Below are 19,310 nucleotides of genomic sequence, written 5' to 3' on the forward strand. Positions count from 1 at the left end.
GGACACAGTGGGTGTTCCCACCCTGTTCACAGTGGTCTTCTGCAGCGTCTGCTGGTAGAGTTGTGATTGTGGGGGCTTCTCCATGCCTGTGCTGTGTACCCCGAGAGTACACAAATAGTTAGCCTTCTCTACCTCTGGACACGGCGGCTCTGTCTGACTCCCCACTGCTCCTCCTGCGGAACAGATGTCACTATGGAGATAGACTTTTTGACTAAGGCTCATTTAAAGTAGCCTGAAAGTAAATTTCAAGAAGAAAAATTTTAATAATTTTTAAATTACTTAGTGTGTGTGTTAGGGTGGCATGTTCGTGTGGGCACAGCCTGCCTAAGTTGGTTCTCCCTCTGCTGTGTGGGTTCTTGTGCCAGTTCAGGTGGTCAGTGTTGGTGGAACACCCTTCTCCTACTGAGACATCTTACTAGCATAACTTTTCATTCTTTATTTTTTGCAGCTTTATTTTATGTGTGTGCATGTATGTCTCTACAGCACATAGTCCCCCTGGAACTGGGGTCACTGGTGGTGGCTGGCCACTGTGGGTGCCGGGAAGCTAACCCGCTCCTCCACCACAACTACAAGTGCACTTACAGAGCCACTCAGCTTCCCAGCTCATAACTATTCTTAAAAATATTTGCTTGAAAGTATTTTTTTGTTTTAGGATTTTGTTTGTTTGTTTTTTATTAATAACCTTATTTTGGTACTGACAAGCTAGAAGATGCTGTTTTTATTAGTGTTTGATTATTGGCAAGGCTGCCAATTTTTCCTGTTGGTTTAGTTTTAGGACAAATTTCTTCCTCAATCCCTACTAAGTTACCTTTGAAAATATATTTTCAGCCGGGTGGTAGTGGCGCTCGCCTGTAATCCCAGCACTCTGGGAGGCAGAGGCAGGTGGATTTCTGAGTTCAAAGCCAGCCTGGTCTACAGAGTGAGTTCCAGGATAGCCAGGGCTACACAGAGAAACCCTATCTTGAAAAAACAAAAAAAAAAAAGAAAAAAAAAAAAGAAAATATATTTTCCTCAGCAATGCTCAGCCTACAGCCCTGAGGCTAAAGAAAATCATAAGGTGAGTGAGCCACAGCTACCTGGCAGGCTCAGGCTACTGTCTGGACTGGATGGCTGCGATCTGGTGCTCAGGCGTGAAGTAGTAACTCCTTTTTTTGTCTGTGCTCCCATCCATAATGCCAAGGCTGCTTCTGTTGCTCCCGGTGCTCCTGGCTTGGCTGGAACATGCTCTTAGAGCCCTGCTGAGCCTCTAGGCCCTCGCCATGAAGCACAGAGGCTGGGAAGATGGATGGATACCCTGAGTCTCACACAGTCCCCTGGGGCCATGTTTCTGGTTCAAGCTGACAGTTGTCCATGGGAGGCTCAGAAACACTGCCTCCCTGCTTCCAGAGGTTCCTGGAAGCAGCAGAGAAAGGCAGCAGTCAGCCTTGGAGGGCGGGCGGGGGCCGGGGAGGGGGGAGGGGCAGGAGGCCTCGGCCGCTACCTTAGCCTCTCTGGCATCCTTCCACTTCGCCCGCCCTTCAGCCAATCGCTCCCACCCTTGGACTAAATTCACAAGTTGTGTGAGAGGCCCAGTGACCGTCAGCCACAGACTGGTAGTCACTGGAGGACCTGGCCAGGCCAGAACACTCCATTTCTAGTTTTTCAGCCAAACCTCAGAGTTAAAGCCTGGGCTCCGGTTCCTGCTTGCCTCTGAGCTAGATGACCCTGTATGAAGAGACTCACTCGCACAGGCCTTACTCTGCGCACAGAGAAAGTGTGGGGACGTGAGCTGCAAAGGAGTAAGGTCACTGGCAGCTCCAGTGTGGTGGGAGCCTCGAATTGGTCGGTTCTTGTCCTGTGGGTAGGCCGACTGATGGCAGAGCCTCCCAGCCTAAGGTGAGCTTGGATGAGAGGACGTGATGATGATGCAGCTGCCGCAGAGAAGATTCCCTCAGACGCACGCGGGCCAGTCTCGAGGTCCTAGTGGAGCATTCAGAGGCAGCTGAGCCTGGTGCCTGGGACCTGGTGCACAGCAAGCAGGGACTAGACCTGACTGGGGCTGTAGGACAAGGCAATGAAGAAATGACACACAGCCAGACACAGAAAACAAAAGCTGGTATGGACAGGTCTGTGCTCAGATGGAGAAACTGCAGTGTCTATTGTATACAGTTGAACAGAGGTAATTGGTACAGACAATAAGGTGGCAGGCTTAGCTAATATCAGTAGGAGCCAGCTCCTCAGGGGAACAGTGTTCAGGCCGTCTCCATGGGGATAGGAGCTTTGGTGAAAATTCTCTACACACTATCAACATCCACACATAGATCCAGGGGAAGGGTTTGCCATCTCCACAAGCCTAGCCTGCGCTTGAGGTAACCAGAGAAAACCAGAGATAGGTATTAAGGCCTGGTGAGGGGAGCCAACACGCTGTTTATGTAATTATGGTTAAAAGGATAAACTATGATCCTGGGACACAGGGACACCAGTGGCCTGCTCAGTCCCAGAGCAGCCATAGGTAGCCTCATTCCTCAGGTGAGCAGACATGCTCAGAGCTGGTAGAAGATCTGAGAAAGCTGCATAGGTGCCAGGCAGCAGTGGGGTGTGCACACACTCGCCTCTGTCTGTCGGCACTGTCTTTGGATTGGACAGGCAATTCTAGAACATCTGGACTCCACCCTGTGCAATGTTCTGAGAAAGGAAGGGGAGAGGCCAGGTCACTCTGCTGGGTTTCAGCCACCCTCTGGCCTCAGGAGACCTCTCTTGCCATGACCATTGTAATTCTACGTTATTGTCCTTGACACTGAGATCTGTGCTCCTGTAGACTTAGAAACAGATTCTAGACTTCCTTTAGCTCTTGCTGAAGAGCTCAAGGAGGTTGGGGGTGCGGATTAGTAGAGAGCATCGGCAGCGTGTGTGAGGGTCTGGGTCCCACCCCAGCACTGCAGAGGCAAACATCCGGAAGTGTTTGGATATGTGCAGGGGCATGTATGAGCATTAGTGTTTAGAGACTACAGATCTGCTAACCATTAGGGATGGACACATGTACAAAGGGCAGAACGGAAGGTTTTATTTATAAGCATGAGGGTTCATGAATGTCACTTGGTCTTACGATTTAAAACATGCCCGTCATTCCAAGTCTCTGTCGAGGTTTCAGAAGGTTCCTCCTGGCTATGTCCCTAGACCAGAAGCATGGGAAAGAAGCTCACAGGTCAGTGGGAATTTGGCTTCATATGCAGATGACAAGCTCTTTCCTGGTGCTTTTGCTTCCCTGGCTGTTGGCAGGTCCTGAATTAGGCAGGTAACTTACCCTGAAGAGACAGCCAGTTCCCACAGAGCAGCTGGACTGTAGTGCCAAACGGCCTGTGGTTAGGGGCAGCTCCACTTGGCACGTTTTTAATGGGAACAGAAGACTCCAAGTGGTGAGCTGACATGTAGCCTTGGGAGTGTGTAGACATGACCTCATCGCATAGCTTAGCCATGAAGTAGGGAAGGCGAGGTGTCCTCACCAGGCTGCAGGTGAGGTGGGAAGCACTTCATGTCTGAGCTCTGCAGCTGTCCCATCGGGCAGTCCCAGGTGATGAGCCTTGGTCCTTCTGTCAGGCACAGTGCTGCCTCATAGAATCCCCAGCACTGCTTCCCAGCCTGCTTCCTCAGTCCTCACTCCTGCCCCTCTTTGTGGTGGTACCTCAGACCTCTGTCTGTTCATCCTGCTTCCTTTGACCCTGCGGTCTTGTCAACTCTCAGATCTGGCCACATGTTCCATCTCAGCTGTCAAGCAGCCAGGAACAGAACACGACGTAACAATGGGTTGCTGCATGGTTCTAGGCACCGTGAAGTGGGAAACTATGAGTGATGGGGGGTTCAGACTGTCAGTTTTCTCACAGTTCCCCCTCCCCACCAGACAGGGTTTCTCTGTGTAGCCCTGGCTGGCATGGAACTTGCTCTGTAGACCATGCTGGCCTGGAACTCAAAGAGATCCACTTGCCTCTGCCTCCCAAGTGCTGGGATTAAAGGTGTGCCCTGCCAAGCCGGCCTGGTTTCTCCCAGTCTTAAGGAAACAGACTAGGATAAATGGCCAGGAAAAGAGAGGGTCGTGCTCTCCCAGAATGCTTCTCTGTTCTGCAGCTGGACCCCCTACTACTAACCAGCCCTCCATACCCCTACTGCCTACCATTCTCACCAAAGCCTCACCCTCAGTGCCTTCTTCCCTTAGCTGCCTGGCCATGCCGCCTTCTGCTTCCTTCATCTCTGCCCTAGAGTGCCTGAAGCTGCACCCCACTGTTGCCCCCAGTCTCATCTTCAGACTATGTATGTCTGTGTTTGAAAGTTCCCTTGGTATTACAGATAGGCAAAGCCAGTGATAGCCCAACCCTAGATGGAAACTCCCTGTCCCGTCACATGCCCCTGGGTGTTGCCACCACCCTCCTGGTGGACTCTACCCACAGCTCCTTCCTGTCTAGCCCATCGTCCCTGAGTAATGTTCTTTCCGCTTGGATGGACTCTCTACCTTTTCCAAGTGCATCTGTCCCTGAAAGGATCTCTGCTTTCCCTGGGCAGAAGGGAGCCATGTCTTCAATCCACAGTTACCTCACTGCCCTCTCCTGTGGGTTCATTCTGCAAACACTTTTAAGGGACAGAGCTCCAGGGGCTTCATGAGGCTTTCTTGGGCAACTCCTTAACTGCTGTAGATAGCAGCAGACATTGTCAACAGGAGACATTCAAACATCTCATAAATCCATGCATTTCCACTGTTCCCAGAGTTAGCAGAGAGATGAGGTGGCATTTTCTTCTTTAGGGTAAGTTGGCTGCGTAGGTTCATTCTGGATCCACCAATCCAGTCACTAAAGTTCCTCCCTCCCTCCCTCCCTCCTTTCCTGTGAGTGCTCTGTCTGCATGTACACCTGCATGCCCAAAGAGGGCATCAGACCCCAGGATAGATGGTTGTGACCCACCATGGGGGTCATGGCAGCTGAACTCAGGGCCTCTGGAAGAGCAGCCAGTTTGCTACCTCTCCAGCCAGTGTGCCACCTCCCCAGCCCATCACTGAGTTCTTTAAAGAGCCGGAGTCTCTTTCAGACCAGCTATCAGAGACCCTGCACATCCTGGCACGAGCTCATGTGTCAAGTCCATGGTATAATATGTGCAGATGATCACAGTGGTCATCTGCAGCACCTGATAGGGCCCTAGCAGCCATGAAGAGGAGGCACAGGGGACTTTGTGGTAGTGAAGAAGAAGATGACGATGACAACGATGACATCCCTTGCTTCCTTCCTAGGAGATGGCTGGCAGAGCGCTCAAGCAGACAGGCAGTAGGAGTATTGAAGCTGCCTTGGAATACATCAGTAAGATGGGCTACCTGGACCCCAGGAACGAGCAGATTGTGCGGGTCATCAAGCAGACCTCCCCAGGTGAGGCTGACCGTGTCATAGGAAAGGTCTGTGGCCTGAGAGCAAGGGGTCTGCACAGAGAGCCAGGCCTAGTCAGCCCTGGTATTTAACCTCAGTGCTCTCATGACCAGACTCCCTTTACAGCAGCCTGGGTTACTGTCTGGAGAGTTCGTTTGTCTGCTAAGTTTTCCATCTTTCAGGGAAAAAGAGAGTTAAGAGTTCAAAAATTTAAAACCTTTTATTGGGCTTAGAGAGGGTCTTTGAAAAGAGAGGCTTACTAATTCCAAAACCACATTTTTTCTTACATTCAATAGCAGGCAGCTCTCAAGGCCTGCAGCTGTGAGCAGTGTGTCAGCATTGGAAGGGATGGGGATACTTCCCTAACTGGTCTTTTCTTTTTTTTCCCCCCAAGACAGGGTTTCTCTGTGTAGCCCTGGCTGTCCTGGAACTCACTAAAGATTTATTTATTTATTTTATATATTTGAGTACACCATTACTCTCTTCAGACACATCAGAAGAGGGCATTGGATCCCATTACAGATGGTTGTGAGCCATCGTGTGGTTGCTGGGATTTGAACTCAGGACCTCTGGAAGAGCAGTTGGTGCTCTTAACCACTGAGCCATCTCTCCAGCCCTCCCTGACTGTTCTGATGTTCCTCTCCAGAGTTGGAGTAGATGGTCTCTGATTCCTGGGCATGATAATGGATGTATTTATCCCTGCTTGGTGGAAGACCTGGAGTAAAGGCTCCCATGGTGGATGAGGACCTTCATTGTGAGGGTTTCCCGAGTGTCTGTATTGTGGTAGGGGATGCACAGTCCTGGTTTCTTGAGGAAAGAAATTCCCCTATGGGCTCCAAGCTGGTTCAGGAGTCTGTCCTGGAGAATGGCGCTGCCGGGAATAGGCCCAGCTCTGCAGACACTGCCTGCCTTCTTGTTTTTGGTGTGGTGCTAGCGACCGACATTTGCTCGGCCAGGCAACACAAGGCCCTCCGGCAGCTGTAACTCACGTTCAGGGCCAAGGCTGCTGGGTTATTTCTGTCAGGTGTGTTAGGATGGGTGAGGCTTTCCCTTCGAGTGGATAAGACACCGACCACCTTTGGACTTGAGGATTCGGTGCCAGACCAAGTGGAGACGAAGCATCTGTAGGATGAGAGTAGCCTTTGTCTCTCCAGGCATCGACTTTAAATGAGGAGTTTCAGAATGGAGAAGTCAAGAATAAGGAAGCAGCAGCCATTTGTGTCTGTTTGCGTGGTGGTTGAGAGAGGGACTCTTTGTGGGTTGTTTTTTTTTTAAAGGAATTTAAAAAATTATTTTTTTGAAATTTATTTTATTTTTAATGGGAGCAGTGCTCTTGATTGCAGTATTTTGCAGGGGCAAAATCCCCCTGAAGCCGGAGCTCAGGCAGTGGGAGCTCCCTGATGTGGGTGGGTGCTGGGAGCCAAACTCAGGTTCTCTGCACTTTTAGCTCCCTGAGCCATTTCTCCCTCTTGGCTCCATTGTTTGGTTCCTAGTTAATGTTGGGATTTATCTATATAGATATAGATATATAATCACTTTTTCCTTAATAAAGAAAGAAAGAAACCCAATAGAGCTTCAATTTGGAAAATAGATGAATAGATGAAAGGAAAATGAATATTTGGACAGTGGGTACAATTCTGCCCTTTGTTAGGAAAAGTAGACCGTCCAAACGTGACAGTAAGTAAACGTGGCTCCTCCCTCATAACTGCCTGTCATGGAGAAAGCCATGTTGGCCGTCCAGGTAGTCCCTAGCATGGCTGGGGACTGACCCTAGGTGCGGAATCCTGAAGGCACCTCCCCCCCCCCCATAACCTTTTTTGACCTTGAGCTCACAATCCACTTCCCCCTACCTTGCATGCCACTTTAGTGTGACCAGTTTCTGCCGGACACACCTTGTCAGGGATCTTGGGTAGAAGACATTTTACACTTTTGCCCTGCCCAGCCCAACGATAAGGCTAGGCTGAGGCCCAGCCTGCAGTGCAGCCGCGTGTGCCTTGAGACTGACCTCTCATTCTTCCCACTCTAGGAAAGGGCCTGGTGCCCACCCCAGTGACTCGGCGGCCCAGTTTTGAGGGCACAGGGGAAACAATCCCATCCTACCACCAGCTGGGTGGTGCAAGCTATGAGGGCCCTGCTGCTCTGGAGGAGATGCCACGGCAATATTTAGACTTCCTCTTCCCTGGGCATGGCACCCCGCCTCACCAGCACCCTCCCAAAGGCTACAGTGCGGCCGTGGAGCCGGGCGCGCACTTCCCAGGCACACACTATGGTCGCGGTCATCTACTATCGGAGCAGCCTGGGTATGGGGTACAGCGCAGCCCCTCCTTCCAGAGCAAGACACCGCCAGATGCCTATTCCGGCCTGGCCAAGGCCCAGGGCGGCCCTCCCACCAGCCTCACTTTCCCTGCCCATGCTGGGCTGTACACTGCCTCGCACCACAAGCCGGCGGCTACAGCACCTGGGGCCCACCCGTTACACGTGTTGAGCACCCGGGGTCCCACGTTTACTGGCGACAGCTCTGCACAGGCTGTGCTGGCACCGTCCAGGAACAGCCTCAACGCTGAGTTATACGAGCTGGGCTCCGCGGTGCCCTGGTCTGCAGCTCCCCTGGCTCGCCGTGACTCTCTGCAGAAGCAGGGTCTAGAGGGCTCCCGGCCCCATGTGGCTTTCCGGGCCGGTCCCAGCAGGACCAACTCCTTCAGCAACCCGCACCCGCAACCGGAGCCCTCACTGCCCGCCCCCAACACGGTCACCGCGGTGACGGCTGCACACATCCTTCACCCTGTGAAGAGCGTGCGTGTGCTGCGGCCTGAGCCCCAGACAGCTGTGGGGCCCTCGCACCCCGCCTGGGTGCCTGCACCCACAGCACCAGCCACAGCCGCCGAGGGCCTGGAGACGAAGGAGGGCAGCGCAGGCCCACACCCGCTGGACGTGGACTATGGCGGCTCGGAGCGCAGGTGCCCACCGCCTCCTTACCCCAAGCACTTGCTGCTGCCCAGCAAGTCTGAGCAGTACAGCGTGGACCTGGACAGCCTGTGCACTGGTGTGGAGCAGAGTCTGCGAGCTGGCCCTGAGCAAGACAGGAACGAAAAGAGCCACAAAGGTGCGAAGGGAGACAAAGCTGGCAGGGACAAAAAGCAGATCCAGACCTCCCCGGTGCCAGTGCGCAAGAACAGCAGGGACGAAGAGAAGAGAGAGTCTCGCATCAAGAGTTACTCCCCATATGCCTTCAAGTTCTTCATGGAGCAGCACGTGGAGAACGTCATCAAAACCTACCAGCAGAAGGTCAGCCGGAGGCTGCAGCTGGAGCAGGAAATGGCCAAGGTAATTCCTCACTTCCTTCTTACCGTGCCCCCAGCCCCCCTCTGCGCTGCAGCAGCCGCCTCACACACCCATCCATAGACTTGGTCATGAGCCAGACACTTGGAGAAGCCGTAGTGCGTGGCGTCCCTTCCCCGTCCCCAACCCCAGATGAATTCGAGGACCCTGGCTAACAAGAAAATTAGCACATTGATGTGTGTGCTGTGTCCATACTCTTGAAGAAAGCACAGTACCTTCTGTTAACATTTTAAAAGGATGAAAGTTTTCTTAATTAGTTATTTTAGAGAAAAATACAACATCACTGATTCATTAATCCAAATTAGTAAATAATGGTTTTGGTTTGCATCTTTGAGACAGTGTCTTTATCCATAGCCCCCATCGAGCCGGGTCTCCTAGTCCTGGCCCTGCTTCAAGCGCCAGGGTTATGAGTATTCCCAGGACCTAGCTCAGGATGTAGTTGTTATTTTGGGTCGTTTTGTTTTGTTTGCTCTTGTTACTGGTTTTTTGTTTTTATCCTTGCACTCTCTCTCTCTCTCTCTCTCTCTCTCTGTGTGTGTGTGTGTGTGTTGTTTCGTTTTATTTTAGATTTATTTTTTCATGTGTATGAGTAGTTTGCCTCCATGTTTGTCTGTCCACGTATATTTTGCCTATGAAGGCCAGAAGAAGGCATTGGATCCCCTGGACCTGGAGTCCCAGGCAGTTGTGCTGCCACGTGGGTTCTGAGGATGAAAATAGATCCTCTGGAAGAGCAACCAGTGCTCTGAACCACAGAGCTGGCTCTCCAGCCCCAGGAAATGCTTTAAACATTCTGTAATTGACACTGAAAAGTACTAGAGAAGGTACTTTTTATGACATTTTAAATTCACATCACAGTAAATCTACATCACATAAATTAGTCATTTCAGATTCTAAGACTTAATTCTGTTCTCATTTCCTGTTGGCCCAGAGTCATTGCTTGTTTTCTGTTTTCCCATTTTTTTTTTTTTTGAACTACTGAAATACTAACTAGATTATGGGTTCTAGGAATGTTTTACACAGAACTTTTTTTTGAAGTAGTAGTGGTTTTCCTTGGTTTTTAGAATGTAAATCACCGGGCAGTGGTAGCACATGCCTTTAATCCCAGCACTTGGGAGGCAGAGGCAGGCGGATTTCTTAGTTCGAGGCTAGCCTGGTCTACAGAGTTAGTTCCAGGATAGCCAGGGCTACACAGAGAAACCCTGTCTCAAAAAAACAAAACAAAAGAAAAGAAAACAAAAGAAAAAGCCTTTTCTTTGGATTCCATATTTGCATGTATGTGGATGAATGTAGAGATGGAGACTGGCTGGCGTCTCCTGTCTAGTCTGGTAGACCTAGTCGGTTCCTTCTGAAGAGTCCACTGCTTGAAGGCAGCCCTGCCCCTCACTCAGCTGCTGTGGGGTCCGCATAACACGCCTTTGATTTTCCTTGTGTGCAGGCTGGACTTTGTGAGGCCGAGCAGGAGCAGATGAGGAAGATCCTCTACCAGAAGGAGTCCAACTACAACAGACTGAAGAGGGCCAAGATGGACAAGTCCATGTTCGTGAAGATCAAAACTCTGGGCATCGGTGCCTTTGGAGAGGTGTGCCTTGCCTGTAAGGTGGACACCCATGCTCTATATGCCATGAAAACTCTGAGGAAAAAAGACGTCCTGAACCGGAATCAAGTGGCCCACGTCAAGGCTGAGAGGGACATCCTGGCTGAGGCAGACAATGAATGGGTGGTCAAACTCTACTATTCCTTCCAGGACAAGGACAGTCTGTACTTTGTGATGGACTACATACCTGGCGGGGATATGATGAGCCTGCTGATCCGGATGGAGGTCTTCCCTGAACACCTGGCCCGCTTCTACATTGCAGAGTTGACTCTAGCCATTGAGAGTGTCCACAAGATGGGCTTCATCCACAGGGACATCAAGCCTGACAACATCCTGATTGACCTGGATGGTCATATTAAGCTGACAGATTTTGGCCTCTGCACTGGATTCAGGTGGACTCACAATTCCAAGTACTACCAGAAAGGTACTGCTTCAGGCCTACTGTGTGCATCTCCTACACACACACACACACACACACACACACACACACACACACACACACACACACACACACACACATGCCTCTCCAGGCAGCTGTATAGTCACCATAACACTTTTCATTTCAGATGATCTGTTGTTGTTGCTGTAACTTGGTGTGACGCACTACTCTTTGTAAAGTAGTGGCAGGACATGCACAAGGCTGTTTTCTTTGTTAGTAGTCTTTCTTCCTGTATTTTCTTGACCACTAAAAAGGCTTTGATTTAAAAAAAAAAAAAAAAAACCACCATACACTACCCTATTAAAAGAAACTTTGAAAAATAAATCTCAAGGTTCCTGGAGTAGGTGCTCAGTAAACGATGCCCGAGTGGCACACAGGAGCCCTGGGGCCGTCAGTGGGGAGGAGTTTGTGAGACAGGAATGACCAGAATCATGTTGAGTTGCAGCTATGGCTTTGCTACAGTGTTGAATATCAAAATTCATGCTCTTTTCTCTCATTTCACCTTCTTATAAAGGAAACCACATTCGACAGGACAGCATGGAGCCCGGTGACCTCTGGGACGATGTTTCCAACTGTCGTTGTGGAGACAGGTTAAAGACCCTGGAGCAGAGAGCACAGAAGCAGCACCAGAGGTGCCTGGCACATTCTCTGGTTGGGACACCAAATTACATCGCTCCTGAGGTGCTTCTCCGAAAAGGTATGCCAGCCCACGGCCTCCTCAGCTCACTCACTGCCCAACTTCGTAATGCAGTGTGTGTCCTTATGTGTTTGCACCTACCTAAGCCCGTGAGCTTAAGGTTTCTCTAGCAGCAAGGCTCCAGCATCTTACTGCTGGTCTGGAAGGGCCTTTGCTTCACCCTGATTAAGCCAATATTTCCTCACCCTCTACCTGGGGACCTTGGGTTATAGGCTTTTTACCTCAGATCTGAGGGAATGACTCTGAAATTAACTGGCTTTTTCAGGGTCAGCTAGGGGCTAGAAAGATGGTTCACCGGTTGCCCGTGCATAAGACACAGGTTTAATGTCCACCAGAGAACACCTACCTTGTTGTTTGTAACTGTCTTAACTTCAGTTCCAGGGGATACAATACACTCTTCTAGCATCAACAGGTGCTGCATGCACATGGTACACACAGCAAACATGCTGGTAAAACACCTATACATATAAAAATAAAGTGGAAAAAAAAATACAGTGCGAGCTGATGAGACTGTCTGGTCTATGGGGCCACGGCCTTTGCTGGACCGTCTCCCGAGCTCCGCTCACCTCTCCCTTGTCTAGCTGGGCTACTCCATGTCTGGCATACAAATTAATTCTCCCTGTTGGGCCAAAAACCTTAATGGGCATCAGATTACTACTTGTTGGTGAAGTTGGTTTCCTGGATAGATGGTCTGGACACACTGTCTGCTTCAGACCTGGAGCAGCCCCAAGGGAGTCTTTGTGGTTTGTAGTGACAGTGGGTGTCAGCTCGCCCTCGTAGTAAACCCAGACCTCGACAGTCTGTGGTTCATATTGTACTGATGTCTTTAAACCTAGTCCAACTCAGTTCAGGATGAGGTTTTTCCAGTATGGTGGTCTGATGTGGGTTATTGATCTCTCAGCTTGTATACACAAAGATGTCTCCTGAAAGCTTATAAATGCTAAGTCTGTGCCCAGGAGTTCTGTAGGCTGGGGTTATTCTGTAGTCGCCAGTGTTAGGAGGGGCTGATAAAAACAGAGTCCAGCTTTAACTCACTGCTCCTGTTCCAGAGTTTACTAACAAGTGGCTCTGGGGCCTAGAAGGAACAGTGGGAGAGCATCGAAGATCAATGCTCCTGTTTTATAGCCTTCCGAGGCCAGCCTGGTCCACACGGTGGGGTCCACCGACACAGGGGCCACCTCGTCGCCATGTTCTTCAACATCATTTTAAACTGATGTATACACTTCCCTGTGAAGCCATCTGCTTTTTGTACCTGCCACATAGCCAGTGAGTGGAGCGTTGTCCAGCCTGAGCTCAGTCCCTGAGATCCATACTGTGCAAGGAGAGAACAACTCCCACAGACTGTCTGTAGACCCCCAACATGTGCCAGAGCACACATGCCCACTCAAAGTCATAGGAAACACCAGTTGCTAAGTCTTGTCTCCTTACTATAAGAGCATCCTGTGTTTATGAAGACCAGTGATTAAAAGTAAGAAAATCCGCCGGGCGGTGATGGCACACGCCTGTAATCCCAGCACTCTGGGAGGCAGAGGCAGGCGGATTTCTGAGTTCGAGGCCAGCCTGGTCTACAGAGTGAGTTCCAGGACAGCCAGGGCTACACAGAGAAACCCTGTCTGGAAAACACCAAATCCAGAAAACAAACAAACAAAACAAAAAACCAACCAACCAAACAAACAAAAAGAAAATCTAAGTGTCTATTGCCTATGATATCTATTAGCACCTTGTGAGCCCGTTGGAGGCCCTGGTCTGAGCCCCCTGCCTGAGGACATGCTTTTAGTAGCACAGAGCTACCTCTGAGCTTTCTCAGTCCATCCTCCTCAGTCGGTCTAGACACCCAGGACCCGAGGGAGCCTGTGTGAGTGACTGAGGACGCTGTCTTTCAGGGTACACACAGCTCTGTGACTGGTGGAGTGTCGGGGTGATTCTTTTTGAGATGCTGGTTGGGCAGCCGCCTTTCTTGGCACCTACCCCCACGGAAACCCAGCTGAAGGTAAGCCTCACACCATGGCGTTATGTTGTGTGTGTGTCTGTATGGTGCAGTGTGCCTTTCCAGAGCCCTTGGACAGCTTTGGACCTCTTGTTCCACATAGACTAGAAATGGCAGTTATTTATAGTGGGGGGTTTCCAAAGAAAAAGTCTCTTATTTTTACTATACTTTTGAATTTTTATAATAAAACAACAAAGCTACACATGAGTTTTAATGTATTTGTACGCCTGTAATTTTATGTAAACCATTGCTATCTCTCTGCCCTCTTGTTATTTCCAAGCAAGAATAACACACAGATGCAATGGCAGCTGTGGTCAGCTCCCTGCCTCGCCTGCCCTGCAGAGAGCAATCAGCCCATGGCCCGAGAAGCCTGGTGCTTATTCAGATGCCACGCACTGTGACCGTAATGACCAGCTAGGTGGTCAGGCTAGACATGTGTATTCCCAGTACTCACTGAAAGCAATTGGATCTATCACTTAGCCCCCAGGAGCTTAGAGTCACTGCCACCTGCTTTCTGAAAGAGTTAATCCTTATTCAGAGTTAAGCTGAAAATCCGAACTCTTTGGTTAGTGGATTTACAGAAACACAATTCTAGGGAGGTTTTTTGTTTTTTAATCCAGATCAGTCTATGGTGGAGCATAAGAAACTTTGAATCAGCCAGGTGGGTGGCAGTGGTGCATGCCTTTAATCACAGCACTTAGGGGGTAGAGACAAATGGATCTCTTGAGTTCAAGGCCACCCTGGCCTACAGAGCAAATTCTAGGACGGCCAAGGCTACACAGAGAAACCTTGTCTTGGGGAGAAATAAAAAGAAACTTTGAGTAAAAACTCAGATTAACTGAATGATAAATTAGTTTTTGCATTTTCTGCTTACTAGTTAAATTGCTGAACCACTCACTAATTTGCCTGTACAAACCATTCCTGGATGTTTTCATCTTACGTAGAAGCGTTGTACCCACTAAACAACTAAGCGCTCCACCCCTTCCCCCACCCCCACCCCACGCCCTGCTGTTTTTGCACCAGTCTCAGAAGTTGACTGGGTACCTTGCAGAGGTGGAGTTGGGTTCTTTTCTATCCTCCCTGCCATCTTTCACTTAGCACGATGTGGTCAAGGTTCACCCTGCTAGCGTGTGTGGATGTCCTTCCTGTAAAGCCTGACCCGCACGCAGCCTTTCGGTCTGTGCCCCATGTTTTGCTAACTTGTTCACTGGTTGGGGGGGGGTCTGGATGTTTCCCCCCATTGGCTGCTGTGAGTAGCACTGCTGCTCACACAGGGGCCTAAGCTCTGCTTCAAGCCCTCATCACACACAGCCAGTCATTCTGGAGTCTGTGTATAGTGCGTGTAATGCATGCACTCAGTCTTCCTGTTTTGTTTTGTCTTGTTTTTGAGACGGTCTAGCTTTAAACTTGAGACTTCCTACTGCCTCGGTCTCCTCAATTCTGAGATTACACATTTGAACCTTTCACTCCACTGGGTACACAGGCTCCATTTTATCCTCATCTTTGTCACCACTTATTAGTGTGCATCTGCCTTGACCTCCTGGGTGCTGGGATTGCAGACATGTATTTCCACATGTAGCCTAACCCCCCTTTTTTGGAAGAGCTGTTATCCTTTGGGTGGAGGTGGGGTGGGGTACCACTGCAGCTTTTGTCCGTGATCATCACTGACACTGAGCATGTGTTCCTGTATGCCTTTACTATTTGTGTGCTTTTAAACATTCAGATCATTTGTTGGAGTTCTTTATGCATTCTAGATGTCAAGTCCTCTACAGGCATAGCTCTGCAGACAGTCTATCTCATGGGTAGCATCTTCCCTCTTAGTAACTTGAGTAAGTGAAGTACCATTTGTGTATCCCTGACTGACCTGGAACTCACATGTAGACTAGGCTAGTCTTGAGCCTTGTGGCTGGCCTGCCCTGCTTCTGAAAGGCTAAGGTACTAGATGTATATACCACCACACATGACTCGACCTTTCATAATTTTCATGAAATCCAGTGGACTCTTTCTTTCCTGCTGGTGTCTTGGTATCCAGGAAGACCTTTGTCACATTTTATAGTTTTACCCTTCTAAAACATTTGCTGTCAATCAAACCCTCAGTCAGCAGTCAGTTAAACTATCTAGTTCCACATTGGGCCTAAGCCTGAACGATGCAGACAGCCTTAGGTTTTTCTTCACAGTACACATGGCTTCATGACAGATGTTTTTAATGACCTATCTGGGGTCAGTTACTGCAAAGAAAAGAAAAATCCGAAGGTGACCCTCTGCCTCAGTAAATACCAAACTGAGCACTGCAGAGGCCCAACAAAAGCCCACTGCATAGCTGAGGATGGGAGAGGCCCACACTTGGTGCATCTGAGGTCGAAGCTGTGCAGGCTCAAGACCTAGGTTGAGGGAGCTCTAACAGTGGCTCTGCTGCCCACAGGTGATCAACTGGGAGAACACGCTGCACATCCCCACGCAGGTGAGGCTCAGCGCTGAGGCCCGAGACCTCATCACTAAGCTGTGCTGCGCGGCTGACTGCCGCCTGGGCAGGGATGGAGCCGATGACCTCAAGGCGCACCCATTCTTTAACACCATCGACTTTTCCCGGGACATCCGAAAGCAGCCTGCCCCCTACGTCCCCACCATCAGCCACCCCATGGACACCTCCAATTTTGACCCGGTGGATGAAGAAAGCCCCTGGCATGAGGCCAGCGGAGAAAGTGCCAAGGCCTGGGACACGCTGGCATCCCCCAACAGCAAGCATCCAGAGCATGCCTTCTACGAGTTCACCTTCCGCAGGTTCTTCGATGACAATGGCTATCCCTTCCGGTGCCCAAAGCCCTCGGAGCCGGCTGAGAGTGCCGACCCAGGGGATGAGGAGTTAGGAGGGGCGGCGGAGGGCTGCCAGCCGGTGTACGTGTAAGCGGCCATGTAAGCGGCTGTGGCCTAGTTAATCACAACTCGGAGAAACTCCAAACGAGATTTTTTTCAAAAGACAAACTCAAGCTTAGGAATCCTTCATTTTTAATTCTGGTAAATGGGCAAGAGGAAGGGTCACCATGACTTCGAATTAGCCCTTTGAGGACCTTCACTGCATTAAAACATATTTTTAAAAATTTAGTACAGTATGGAAAGAGCACTTATTTTGTGGATACCCATTGTTTTCTTACTAAATTATAAGGACTGACCTTGACAAACCATGCTGCTGTTATTTCATTTGTGTTGTGTCTGATAGCACTTGTCTACATTTAGAAAAGGAAGAGCTGAAGACCGTGTGGTAAGGAGTCTGTGCAATAAGAGAGGACGAGACCGAGCTCCACTCGAGTCGCGAGGACCGTTTATTTACACAGTGGCTTTGTTTTGTATTTTCCCACATTTCAAATTGTGATGTAATGTTGGAAGCTGCTTTCGTGCTTTTGTGTCTTTTTTTTTTCCTTTGCATATTATAGTTCCTAGAAAGAGTGAGCGAAGAGATGGTGGGTGTGACTCCGGTGTCTGGTGTGGAGAGTACTGCATGAGCAGAGGTTTTTAGTATAAAATTACCGTATCTTGCCATTCACAGCAGGTCCTGTGAATATGTTTTTAAATGAGGTATTCTAGACAGTGTGCTGATAATGTATTGTGTGGATGATGATTGTAGCCCTTATTGTTAAAGATATGCATATGTATAACTGAAGTGTGATTTTTTTTTTTATTATGTGTGTCTTGGATATGACTGGGTTCTTTGGGAGGCAAATGTAAACATTTGTCATATATAAAACACATCAAAAGGGATTAAATCAGCTATGCCAAAACATTGGACATAATTATAGCATTGTGTCCAATGCTATAGCATCTAGTCCAGTATGGTGTCAGGCGTGGTGTGGGGGAGCTGGATCTGGATCATGCTACTTCATACTTCCACACACAGGGTTCCCACAGCAAAAGGTGATGTCAGGGTCCTCCTGCTTCCTGTTCTCTCAGCCAACCAGGAGGTTCCATGAAACTCAGTCTTCTGGGCCTCTTTCACATGTGAGGTGTCTGTCACATCTCAATGTGACTTAATATGTTTTTCTAACTTTGTAAAAAGAAAAAAGATGTTTCGAAGCAACATTGGAGTACAAAAACAAGCCATACTTTTTTCTTAGACATATAGGTGTGTATATAACTATAGATAAACACACAAAATAGTCCTTATTTCAGATTAGTACACTTCCTACTTAAGGTGATTTATATTTGAGTACATTCAATTTCTTTAGCTTTTAAAGGATGGAACGCATCACATTTTCATTGTACTATGCCACATTTTCATTGAGGTTCTTAGCACAGTGTCTCCGTTACTTAATATGTATCTAGACAGAAACACTTACAAACTTACCTATGTCTAAGAAACATTCCCGTGTCCTGGTTTACATTTGTATGAATGGCATATTCTGAAGTCTGCTGTGCTTGTATTGTGACTTACAGTATTCTTGCTATTTTGTAGTAATGCCGTGGTATTTACAGCGCTCTGACATAGATTCATGTGGTAGGTTCTTTCTCAGGAACTCAATTTAACTATTATTTATTGATATATCATTGCCTTTGAAAGCTTCTACTGGCACAATTTATTATTAAAACTTTAAACCCCAGTCTCTTTGTTTGTGGTGTTTGTTGGAATTTGTAAGATCTTACATAGTCACCATGCCGAGGCTTCCCAGGTTTCTGACATGAGAGGGGACAGTCTAAATCAACCTGAGATCGATAGTAAAACATCATCTGCAAAATGGGGATAAAATATATCTGTTTAGGGTTTTGAATGGATTGAGATTCAAACACAGGTGGCAGGTGATAAACTCAAGGGTGAACAGCTGTAACGCCACCTGTGTCCTCATGACAACCATGGAAGAGGGACAGTGCTAGGATCTGAATACAGATTAGTGCAGTGAGGATTAACCCTTGCTGGATTCATTCTCGGTGGTATTGGAAGAAGTAGGTGAGGTGAAGCAGGAACCCCTGGGTGCACACCCGGGCTGGGCTTTCCCAGCTCACCTTTCTGAGTTGTTCTGGTGAGTGATCTGCCTCACCTCAGGCCCACACGTGGGATATGCTGAGCAGAGATGACAGCCTTTCCATCCACAGGTCAAAATAAATCTCCCCTCTTCTAACACAGCTTCACTTGTCCCAGGAAACTGACTGACAAGCTCACAGCCTTTAGTTGGAAATAGTGATTGGTAGTCTTTCTTTTGATAGTTTAAAAATATTATTTTCCATTGTTGTGATGAAGCGTCATGGTCAAGGCAACTTACAGAAGAGTTTATTAGAATTGCAGTTCATGGAGTGGAACCTGATCACCAGAGGGGGACGCCGAGGACTCACTACCTGAGCGCATTCCAAATGGCCTTGCCTCAGAACCTGCCTTTAGTGACATTCCTCCTCCAACAACCACACCTCAGACTCCGAAACACCACCAGCTGGGGACCAGGCACTCGGTACCTGGGGCTGTAGAGGACACCTCACTGGGGGACCTCACTGGGGAACAGACGGTCTCCTCGGTTCCTAGTGAGCTGCTGCTGCCTTAGCCTCCTGAGCACTGGAATGAAAGGGTGTGTCATCCCAGGGGCTCCTCGGGAGTTCTTAGAAAGTACAACTGAAGTACCACTTGCTTTCAACTTGGTTCTAAGCTCCCATTATGTCTTTAACACGGTTTTCATGATTTATCTTGATTTACTTATCTTAAATATTTTCTATTATTAGAATAATTAGCTGTATTGTGGTCATTTTCTTATACTTTCTACCCCACCTCCTGTTTCTCAATCCATTTCTATCATAATTTTTAGATGTTGAATTTTTAATAATACATTGTGTTGTATTTGCTCTTCCCTTTTAATACTTGACACCTTATTTAATTTGCAGTGTTGTCTTTAAACCAT

The 19,310-nt window shown here is 48.7% G+C and overlaps 1 protein-coding gene across 4 annotated transcripts in view; it reads left to right on the plus strand.

Annotated features, from left to right (window-relative positions):
- Window positions 1–18,029, plus strand: part of Lats2 (large tumor suppressor kinase 2) — a 54,074-nt gene extending 36,045 nt beyond the window's left edge. For all 4 annotated transcript variants that reach the window (XM_052191335.1, XM_052191337.1, XM_052191339.1 and 1 more), the window contains 6 exons: window positions 5,252–5,384; window positions 7,408–8,705; window positions 10,156–10,738; window positions 11,268–11,450; window positions 13,334–13,440; window positions 15,860–18,029. In XM_052191335.1, coding sequence (XP_052047295.1) covers window positions 5,252–5,384; window positions 7,408–8,705; window positions 10,156–10,738; window positions 11,268–11,450; window positions 13,334–13,440; window positions 15,860–16,342 — 2,787 coding nt within the window. In that variant the 3' untranslated portion in view covers window positions 16,343–18,029. The remainder of the gene's footprint in view (window positions 1–5,251; window positions 5,385–7,407; window positions 8,706–10,155; window positions 10,739–11,267; window positions 11,451–13,333; window positions 13,441–15,859) is intronic.
- The last annotated feature ends 1,281 nt before the right edge of the window (window positions 18,030–19,310 follow it).

The sequence above is a fragment of the Apodemus sylvaticus genome, chromosome 8, assembly GCF_947179515.1.
Source record: "Apodemus sylvaticus chromosome 8, mApoSyl1.1, whole genome shotgun sequence".
Taxonomy (NCBI): domain Eukaryota; kingdom Metazoa; phylum Chordata; class Mammalia; order Rodentia; family Muridae; genus Apodemus; species Apodemus sylvaticus.